The sequence below is a fragment of the Cyprinus carpio genome, chromosome B10, assembly GCF_018340385.1.
Source record: "Cyprinus carpio isolate SPL01 chromosome B10, ASM1834038v1, whole genome shotgun sequence".
In the NCBI taxonomy this organism is placed as follows: domain Eukaryota; kingdom Metazoa; phylum Chordata; class Actinopteri; order Cypriniformes; family Cyprinidae; genus Cyprinus; species Cyprinus carpio.
Genome location: NC_056606.1, coordinates 14,536,352 through 14,547,474, shown reverse-complemented (window position 1 = coordinate 14,547,474; position 11,123 = coordinate 14,536,352). Strand labels below are relative to the sequence as shown.

Sequence of the window (11,123 nt, the reverse complement as noted above, 5' to 3'; positions counted from 1 at the left end):
TTTTCCTTCACTTAATTTATATTAAGAAAATGCATTTATGATATTAAATACAGAAAAAAAAAAAAAAAAACACTAACCAGCATTAAGGTTAATGAAAAAAAATTATGCAATGCGCAAAACACGTTTTAAAAAAAGAGACTTTATTAACAGTTTAGAAACAATCTTCTCCCGTTTCCTCTCCACACAGACTTGCACATGAAAACATGTAAAAGACAAAACCAGTGAAGATGTGAGAGCAAACAAAAAAAATATGTATAATCCACTTTTCAGTCGAGTGAAATTCCTTTGATGTCAGTGCAGCATACTAATCACACTGAAGTCCATAAATACATGAGATGTTTGGCATAGATGCTCACAGGTACAAACGGCTGCTTTGGGAATGGAAAAAGTTGAACCAACAAAAACAAGATTTCTGACAAATGTGAAACTGCTAAGCAAAACATTTCCCTCAATGTACATTTCTGGACGCAAAGCAAAGGTGTCTTGAGTCAGGAAACATGACATATACACGACCATTTCAAGATAATCTGCATTAACACAAAAGACAGCATATTTACTTTGGTCAAGCATGCCATTTTTGATTTCCTTGTGACTCAAACAAACAGGGGTCATGTTTCTGAGAGGGAGAAGATCATTAATTCATGGATTAAGAAGTGAAATCCACACAGCTTTGAGTTGGGATTTTCTTTCGGCTCAGGGGTCACTGAACTAGAACTACTGAAATAAACACCATCATTGTCAAGCTGTTCCAATTTACTTAACGGAGTCAATAAATATAGCAAATAAACCTTTAAGAATTCCAGATGTTATAATTCATCTCCTTTATGGTTTTCTGATTTACTGTTCTCTGTTGATTCTGCAAAAAAAGAAACATTACATACATTTATATTAAGCAATTAAATCTATAGATTGTTATTTCTAGGTCAAAGAGCTCATGTTAAAATGATTTTGATGTTAAATTGATTAGTGGATTGTGGATTACCTGTATCTGTATTTTCTGCTGGATTTAGTTCAAGTATGGGTTCTTCATCTTTTTTTTCAACAGTTGGAGGCTCCTCTGCCGGCTTCACCTCTTCAGCTAAAAGCACAATTCATATATCGAATTTACTCCATATTAACAGGAAAAGTAACTAAATGAAGAGTTGCAAAATTTATATTAGTGGTCTACTGATTTGCTAAAATAATGTCTCACCATCATCGCTCTTGGGAGGAATAACCTTCTCTGCCTCTTCTGTGCTGTTAGCCTTGCTGTTCTCTGTGGTGGTGGTGTTCTTGTCTTTAGCCTTATCTTTAGGCTTTGGTTTGGCAAACTTTGCTTTGTTCAGCAGGTAGTTGACCTCCCTGTCCAAGAGGGAAAGCTTAGCTTCAATGTCCTTAGAGAGCAGAACAGGTTTCTCTGTTGGGGACAATTTGTCCTGTTCAGCAACGGTCTCATTCTTCCAAGTCTGCAATAAAAACAAAACACAGAGCAAACCATGCACGTGAGTGAATCACACGTGTTTGTGTGGAATTCATGAGGAAGGATGAAAGAAATAGGAATGTGAATACATACCATAGTCTCATTGATGACCCTCTCTAGAGTCTTCAGTTCAACCTCTGTGAAGATCTGGTCACTCTCAGGAATCAGTCTAGCACTCCTGTAAACAACATCCCATGAAAGTTACAAGGTAGCTTACATTTATTAGGACTGAACTCAAAACTGCATTGGCCTCAAGAGTACAAAGAAAAAAATTAATTTCTAAATAAAATAAAAATAGTTTTACAAATACTTCATTTTTATATATATATATATATATATATTATATATATATAATATATATATATAATATATATATATTAATATATATCGATATATTATATATTTATATGAAAATACTAAAGTAAAAATACACTTCTATTTGTTAAATTTAAGTAGACAATGAAATTAATAAATGTATTAATTTTGATAAATTGATCAATTTTGTATAAAACTGAATGAATTTTCAAAAAAAAAAAAAAATCTATTTTAAACTGTTATATAAAGAAATTGATAAAATACATAAAAAGTAATAAAATAAATAAATTTGCGTATTAAAAAACGTATTGAATAAATGTATTAAATATTTAAGTATATAAATTTTTTATACATTAATACAATTAATTTAATATATAAATTAAATTTAAACCATTTTAAATACATATTTTTACACATTAAAAAAAGGAAAGAAAGAATGAAAGAAAAAAGGATGGATTGAAGTAATTGATGCAGCTCTCGCTCACTTGAGGAAGATGGTGGAGTGGTTAAGCATGCTGTTGAGAGCTGCCAGTCTGTCAGGCCATTTCTTTCTCTCCTCCACTCTGAAGAACATGGCTTTACAAAGCTTTTTCAGTTCAGACAGCTTTTCCTTCAGCTCCTTAGTGCCAGCGGTGTACCCCTCCTCATCCATCCAGTTAGACGCCTCGCTCAGCTTGCCTGTGATCTGCTCCTTCTCCTCCTCAGTCACGACAGCCTGATACTCATCCTGATATAGCTTATCCTAGACAGAGAAAGGAAAAATGAACTAAATTTTTTCAAAATCAAAAAAAAAATCAAATCAAAATGAAAAAAAAAAAAAAAAAAAAAACTATTATGAGGTGAAAATATCTAAAAAAACTTCCTCCAAAAAATCCTTCATCATAATACAGCCTTAAGCCCACTATAGATTTCACCTAATGCTCTGCAAATGAAGCTTTTTAGGCCTGGACAAAGACAGTTCCGTCACCATCACGCCACTGGATCTATGAGTCACTGCTCAAACAGTGGGAAGGGCTGCAGAGAGCTGCATTATACCTGCGTCTCAAAGATAAAAGCCTCCAGGCTGTTCAGGGTCTTTTCTCTCTCCTGCTTCTCCAGATCTCGGTCAGTGAGGTCCTGCAGCCTGATATGAGGGAGGAACACAAGGGAATTCTTTAGTTACTCCAGAGTGTCTGTCCCATTTCTGGCTCTCAGTTAATTCATTCTCCTCGTTAATTAATTCTGAGAAGCAAGAGACACTTACTTCTTTTTGGACACCTCCATGTCCTCTGTGCTGGGATCGAGAACATCGTTCACCTCAAGCTCCACTGTGATATCTTCTGATATTTTGCTCTTTTTCTGTGGTTTGGGTTTCTTGTCCTCCTCTTTCTCCTCTGCTTTCTCACCATCTGATTTCTCTTCAGGCTTTTCAGCTTTCTCGGCGTCTGTCTCTCCCTGCGTGATGGAGTTGAGAGTTCAGTTCTAGACAGATTCCAAAATGAAGTAACTCGCCAGTGGCTGGTAACTTCATATGAAACTGCAATATAATACATGGCTTAAATTGAAGTTTAAGAATTATAGTCTGACCCTTGCTGACGTAAGTGTTGTGAGTTATTCAAATGCTCACGTTTTTGTGACAGGTCCTACTTCACATGGGGCAGAGACTTGTATATAACACAGTTTGTCTCTAGAGGGTTCCCACACTTTGACTACTGAGAGCCCATGATTGACTGTTTAAGGATTTTTTTGAAGAGAAAAAAAAAAAAAGGTTTAAAAATAAAAAAAAAAAAAGGTTTAAAAATCATTGGTTGTGCACCTGAAAAACGATTTTTGGTAAAATAATTATAGAAAAAATATTTATAAAATAAATAAAACAAATTCCCTTTTTTTTTTTTTTAAATAGAAATTGTCATGACTTTTACGCTTTCAAAATTCCCTGATATTTGCAGGTTTTTCAGCACCATGTGTCTTTAATGTCTTTAATATTCAAGGTAAAAAACAAAAAAAACTACAAAAAACCATCATAATAAAATACCAAAAAAAAAAAATATTATAATAATAATAATAATAAATTATTATTATTAATTATTTTAAATAATGCATTATTCTGTTTCAATGGCCAGAATAAAAAAAAAAAAAGTATAATTTATTTGTATTATATTAGGTCTTACATTAAAATAATTATTAGGTAAAAAAATAAATAAATATAAAAAATAAAAAACACAACAACAACAAAATATAGAAATTATATATATATATATTATATATTTGGCACTGAACGTTGTATAATAAAACGTGATTTCATCTGTATTGGGTCAACTATAGAAAAGGATCTACAAGAAACTCTAGTCAGGTGCTTCAGTTGGTGTTTGGCACTGAACGTTGTATAATAAAACGTGAGGGGAAGTCACAAATCTCTCCTGAGAATAACAGGGCGGAACTTGTGAACTTGAGTCTCATGAAAGCCTAGAGGTTCCATAATCTCTCTGCAACTCTCCAGAAATGTGATTAAGTATGAATAACCTCACCTGAGTTTCCGCTTTATCTTCTTTGATGTCTTTCTGCTCCTCCGCCTGAGGCTCTCCCTCTTTTCCCTCCTCCGTCTCGGGTTTCTCCTGGGCAGACTCTTCCTGTTTCTCTGACTGTTCCTGATCTTTCCCAGCCTCTGGAGTCACTTCTTCTTCATCCTGAACCATTACAGAAAAACAAAATGTCAAGATTAATTTGATTAAATTACATTTTAATGTCTGTCAGAGTGGTTAAGATTTATTAAGCAGATTTACCGTAACCGGTTCAGTCACATTTGCAGTTGGATCTGAGCTGCCACCCCCAAACAAGCTGGAAATGGTGTTCCCAAGCTCTGGGTTAAAAACAAAAAAATATTACAATAATGAAAGAGTGAAGCAGACACACACACACTATTTTCTATATACATAACATTTTTAGGCATTTTCAAAACTTACTGGTGAGCGTGGACTCCTCCTCTTTCTCCTCCACAATTGTCTCAAATACTGACTCCACCTAAAAAGTCAAGAATTCAGTTCTTCTGGCTTATTAAGCACTTACTGAATAGTAAAACTACACTGACGATTCATTCTGAACTAAAACCCAGTACTAACCCGGTCCAGAATTAGCACCCCGCTTTCATCCATATTGAAGTGAGCCTTGATGCCCTTGGATTCAGCTTCTGAATGTTTCTTGAAGCTGCTGCCCACTCCAGACAGTTTCACCGTCGTCAGATTCTGAGATCCAAACACTCTGAGAAAGAACATTAACTTGAGTACATGTCTGAAAAAGTGTAAACAAATAAAACAGAACATTAGCAGAGTGAATACAACTTTGTCACTTACTTCAGGTCCTGTTCACTGAGGAAGCTGAGGTCTCCATAATTGATGTAGAAGACAAAGTCATCCATGTAACGATTAAAGGTGATAACTTTTCTCTGGGGATACGGGGCCATTCTCTGAAACAGGATGCGCTTGTTGTGTTTCACGGTCTTCACGCCATCCTCTTCCTCTGTCTCACGACTGAACTCAACCTAAGGAGGGAGACAGAAAACATCGGCGAACTGTCGTATGACCATTAAACATGCAGATTAATTATTTGATATATGCAACATTTCAGTGGTCTTAGTTAGGGCTAAGTAAAGACTATTAATACAAATCTAATTCTTAAAAAGAACACAAAACTTTATCTCACCTGTATGGGAAACACAGCTGCATCCCTGACCAAGAAAGGTTTGACTTTAAAGGCTTTGCTGAGCGCAGCGGCCTGATAGACCGCACCCATTGCTGCTGCTTCATCTGCATTGATGTTCTTGCTCAGTTCCTCTCTGGAGACAAAACAATATCATGTTTGAAACCAAACTGAATTTTTTGAAACTGCATCTATTCAGTTGTTAATAAATGCTAATTGTATTAGATGATGAAAATGCATTAGATTTTCTTTGAATGCTTCTACTAGTCTAGTAGTTCTACTAGTCCATAACAAGGGGTCAAGTTTGGTTGGTTAGCTTATCCCAGTCTGCCCCTGCTGGTTGATGATGTAACTACACCACGCAGCTCCTAGAAGCATCTTTTTCCATTGACAACCAATCAAAAGTATCTACTACCAGGGTAAACAGGAAATAAATAAAATACAAAAACATACTTTCCCACAGCTTTAAGAAGCACATCCTGCACTTTGGGCACCCTGGTGGATCCTCCAACCAAAATAACCTGGTCAATCTCATCCTGTTTGACAAAGGTATTTCAGTTTATTTTTAAATCATAGTTCTTTAGAAAGCCTGTATAAAGCGAATGGCATAATATTTAGCTCCTCACCATGTTCATTTCAGCAGCAGCTAAAGCTTCTTTTACAGGTCCTGGTACTCTATCAAACAGATCCTCGCAGAGGGCCTCAAACTCAGAGCGAGTCACTTTTGCCTTGAAGTCTATGTCATCCATCAGACCCTCAATCTGAAGAGAGAGAACATCAAGAGGTCACTAAAGCACCCAGACTTGTTTAAAGTAGACAAATCAAACGAGATGCCACAACACAGACTACTTTTACAATTTGAATGTAACAGAGTGACTTTTGTTTACATATAATGAAGGGCTAACAAATCTCATCCGGTCAAGGAAATAAACACCATTTGATAACACCCGTTTAATCAAAGCCATCCAATGTGGGAAAATATTATGTACTGAATATTACTCCAAGCAGATACAGTGTGGTCCTAAGTGAACGTGTTCCTTTGCATTTTCTAATTCAAGATTTTTTTTAAATACAAATTAAGTTCAAACACAATCATCAAAACAATACGAGTGGGAGTCAAAAACCATAAATTAATATGCAATTTAAAATATCTTATCTTAATCTTTCTTTAAAAATGATTTGAGAATGATACAAAACATCGTATGCTTCAGTGGAAGCCAGAACATCTGATAAGTTCACAAATTTGCTTACATTTGAATAGTGACCTTGAAATGTCTACTGATCATTTCACACATTTAAAGGCACAATGAAGGGAAAGCAGCAACAGAGATTTTCTTTAGAATTGTGACATACAGAGAAAATGAATTATCAAAAAAAAAAGTAGTTTGGGAACTTTGTTCTGTCCATTGGTTGTTAAATGAACTTTGGGGCATTGCACTCAAAAACTTCTAAATGTAAATTTGCAGTTAAATGTATGAAAGTGGTGGGTTTTAAGTCACCAGAGAAGTCTGTTCATTAAGTTATGATATTATCATTCATGTTTGTTTGCTGTGGCTATTTTCATGGCAAGAAAACACGATATTATCATTTAAAAGTAGGCGGTTAGAGAAAAGAGAAACATATGCACGGCTGAATGGCTCACAATTAGAGCAATAATAATATGCATGTTGAAATTAGCTGAGTTTTTATTTTATGCACACTTTAATTTTTGCAAGCTGTATTGTACACTATTGCAATAAATTGTCATTTCAGCTTGAGATACCTGTGCCATATGTTCAGCATTGGCACTCAGCACAGTCTTGAGTCTCTGAGCCTCTTTAAGGAGTTTGGCCATGGCGCGCAGATTCTCTCTCACGTCTTTCTTTGATTTCTTCTGTTCGTTAAAGAGCTTGGCAAGATGATCTCTGAGCCTCAGCTCCATCTCAAAGCCACCAAGTGTTCTATCAAACCTAAATATTAAAAGAAAAACAGTGGTATTGTATACATATACATGCATCTTAAATACTGTATACATAGGCCACGTGGCCAACAAATTTGCCGAAAACATGACAACCACAACTAACCCAACTCCACGTATCTGAAGCTGCGGCTGAGTGCCAGACTCCTTGGTCTTCACCGTCTGATACATGACAATCGTGGCTGTTGTGCTGCCAGATCCCATATCATAAAACATGATGTTCTACAAAAAATTAAGTATCAAAAAATCAGTCATAATTCCCATTTAAAACTGCATCTACATCACAAAAAGCCATTGGTTGGTCAAAAAGATAGTCTCACTCACAAACAGCACCACTGACCGATACACTGTTGACCTAATAAATAAATAAAATTAGCTTCAAACCTCTCAGAAAGTACCTGTGCAGTAGAGTTGATGTCCTTCCTCCTAAAGACTCCATAGTTCAAAGCCACAGCAGTATTATCATTGATAAGCTGAAGGACCTTTAGACCTGCTATATGGGCAGCCTGCAAGACTGCCCTGCGTTCTGCCTGATTAAAATAGGCTGGCACTGTGATCACAGCATCTTTTATGGGTTGCTCTGTTAGAAAAAAAACAAACGAAATGATTAGTGCGTTCAAATATCCCGATCTGCAAAGACCAAGACAGCTATTCAAAACACTCCTTATAATCAAACCTGCAAAGTCTTGAGCCAGACCACGAGAGTAGTTTAATATCATGCCCAAAAGTTCCTCTGGAGTATACTGCGAATCTCTGGATGATATAAAAGATTCATTTTTCATGTTAATATAAAACACATGGGTTCCAGCTCTGCACCTGCAAGTGCTCCATTACTTACTCTGAGAATTTGAAAAACACTGTTCCTCTTTTCTCATCTCTCTGCAGCTGGTGTTCAGGGAAGTGTTTCTGGTACTGTGCCACCTGTGGATTGTCTGCTGTCTTTCCCAAAATGCTCTGGAGGAATCTGTAAACCACCTTTGGGTTCTTCACAGCCTGTCATGATTAAAGTATGCTAGTGTCAAAGCTTGCCAAATATGCTGCAACAAGGTGTTAGAGACAAAGAAAATGTGAAGCGAAGCTTTTCATACTACAGAACATGAAGTCTATTTATGTTCTTAATCCATGTACCTGGTCTTATTGTGAATGATTATACTGTTGTCCAAAATTTAGGGTATTTAATTAATTAATTAATACTTCTATTAAGTAGTAAGAGACTTCTTTGATAAACAAACAAAAAAATCTTAACCCCAAATCTATTGCAAATGCCATTTCATGTTGACTTTTAAAGAAGGTATTATGGTATACAATGACTTACCACTCCTAAAGCGCTGTCTCCAAAAAGCCTCTCGTTTTCCTTTAAACACACTGCGACTGGAGTTTTCCGCCGGGACTCCCTACACAAAAAAAGAAGCTAAATGTCACAAAAGAGTAAAATGTTGTCTGAAAGGAATTAATCTAAGTCTAAAACCTACTTGTTTAATGCAATCTCCATTGGCACACCAGGTTTCACTATAGCGATTTTCATCCATTCACTGCCCAAGTCCACAGACATCACAGCAACTGATTCTGCAACACACACACACACAAAAAAAAGTCAGTGAGAGCTGAAATTATTCACTCTAGACAAGAAAACCACAATGCAAATATATAACGCATGTTTACAATCTTGATGGATTTAAATTCATCCCGAAGGACATCACCAAAGGAAACTTAGAAGAAATATAAGACTATAATCATAATTGATGTGGTGCTTACCTGTTTGAGAAGGCAGGAATGCTACTATTAGGCAAAAAACAGCCCATAAAGACAGCCTTTCCCTCATTGTGACCTGCAGGAAAGATACAAAGACTGGATCAACAGCGTGTAGGCCAAAAGTCACGTGACAACTCTGCACATAAAACAGGAAGCGTATCAAAACCATGCAAGTTCCCTCAAATCATCACGTCAAACACTATAACTAAAACTGACGGTCCTACATCACAACTGTGATATGAAAAACTGGATGTGTGGATGTGTAGGTGGACACTTTCGGCCAGTGGCAGGTGTAGATAGGTACATGCTGATTTGATATGATCCCATTCACATCCACAAGTCTGAGACAAAGCTTGAGAACATGTGGATCCACAAACCTGTTTCTGGAGGCCCCCCAGCAGTACCTTTTGGATGTTGTCTTAAACACAGCTCATTTAACAGTTCAGTTCTGTAGCAGAAACCCCCAAAACCTGAAATGTGTGTCATATAAGGGTCCCATCAAAAATGGGCCTCCAGGAAGCACTTTTGCAGAGCTTTCCTGCAGAATTCAGACATTACAGCCAATGTGTAAAAGAATACAAGGAGACTATAGTTAATATGTGTACAAAAATCTCATTTGGCTTCATTTTCACAGTCACATTTCTTCTATTTTTAATGCTGATCCAAAAATGCAAAGTGGAAACTTCTAGTTGTACAGCCTGTGTGACGTAAGCTTGAATGAGGCTGCCTGATCCTGATGGGAAGAGCATCATGAGCATGTCAAAGTGTCATTTTACTGCTTGATAATGTGAATATTGTAAACAGAATGCTTTCTTTTTACATATAAGAACATGCAGCTGATGGTCTGGTAGATGTAACGTTACTACTGTACTAGACTGATCATTTGTGAACATCTGCAAACACTCAGATAAGCCCAGTTATCTCCAACAAAGAAAGTGATGGCATGGTACTTACCTTCAGTCAGATCAAGTTTTATATTGGCTCTTGTTGACCTGTAAATCCCTCTTGACACCTGAACAACAATATTCAGAAACGCTTACCCTGCCCTAATTATGAACCAAAACTTTTCTGTGTTGATCTTTAATATCTAACGTCTTTACAGAAGGCAGGGAGATCGCATTAACCAGGAACGCTCTGTGAGCACACCACCTCGCTTGCTAGATTTTGCTCTTGCAATCACCGGCTTGTTCTAACACATTGGGCCCGGAACGCGGCGTGATCTCATTGGATCCACACAACTCGCTGCTCGCCTAGTGAAGCGCTAATCGCTATGTTCGTAAGTCCCGCCTCTTTAGCCTTGAATGGAGAACGCTGATTGGTCCACGTGCCAACCAGTGCGCGCGAGTGGTCAGTCGTGTAAGTAAGCACGGACCTGATTGGTCCACGTGAAATAGGGGAACAAAACAGCTGTGCGGGAGCCCGACTCACTTTGAACAGTTCATTTCAAAGAACCGATTCAGTGATTCTTTTACGTAATTTTTTTGCATCTACTACATGTTATAAAACGTCCAAATTAAAATAAATAAATGAATAAAACGGCCCGATTAAGTTATACGGCAAATTTCTGTTTATTACGTTTTTCATGAAATAAAATTATATTAAATATAAAAAATATCCGGATTCGTTCAGACCAATTCGCAAACTGGTTCCAGAGATTCATTGAAAAGATCCGAATCAAAAGAACAGTTCGTTCACAAATCGGATTTAGCAGGTTAATTTTCTGTTGGATTATGTATTTTGGGCATAAAAATAACGTTTGAAAGTATACATTTAAATTAAATATGTAATTTTTTCTTATAATTTTCTGTTTTGTGCGTATTTTTGGCTTAAAACAGCATCATTTATTTAATTTACATTAAATTTTTAAATTTATTTTATCAATTTAATTTGTGGCTTGTTGTGTACAACCTTGAAAATATTACCGTGAAGAATAACGTTAGCTGGACACTAGTCACATGACCGTGA

General features: G+C 36.5%; 1 protein-coding gene across 1 annotated transcript; it reads right to left on the bottom strand.

The window, feature by feature from the left end:
* Positions 1–119: 119 nt before the first annotated feature.
* LOC109097193 (hypoxia up-regulated protein 1) lies at positions 120–10,422 on the bottom strand. The gene is made up of 24 exons (XM_042732768.1): positions 10,113–10,422; positions 9,162–9,234; positions 8,879–8,972; positions 8,722–8,800; positions 8,245–8,399; positions 8,083–8,159; positions 7,805–7,986; positions 7,513–7,628; positions 7,212–7,398; positions 6,076–6,210; positions 5,903–5,985; positions 5,453–5,585; positions 5,104–5,291; positions 4,873–5,011; positions 4,717–4,774; positions 4,537–4,613; positions 4,282–4,440; positions 3,018–3,208; positions 2,810–2,897; positions 2,260–2,516; positions 1,553–1,637; positions 1,193–1,445; positions 983–1,078; positions 120–856 (listed from the first exon to the last, which is right to left on the bottom strand). Exons 2-24 carry the CDS (start codon positions 9,226–9,228, stop codon positions 807–809), a joined length of 2,949 nt encoding a protein of 982 aa, XP_042588702.1. The 5' UTR covers positions 9,229–9,234; positions 10,113–10,422; the 3' UTR covers positions 120–806.
* Between the last annotated feature and the right edge of the window lie 701 nt (positions 10,423–11,123).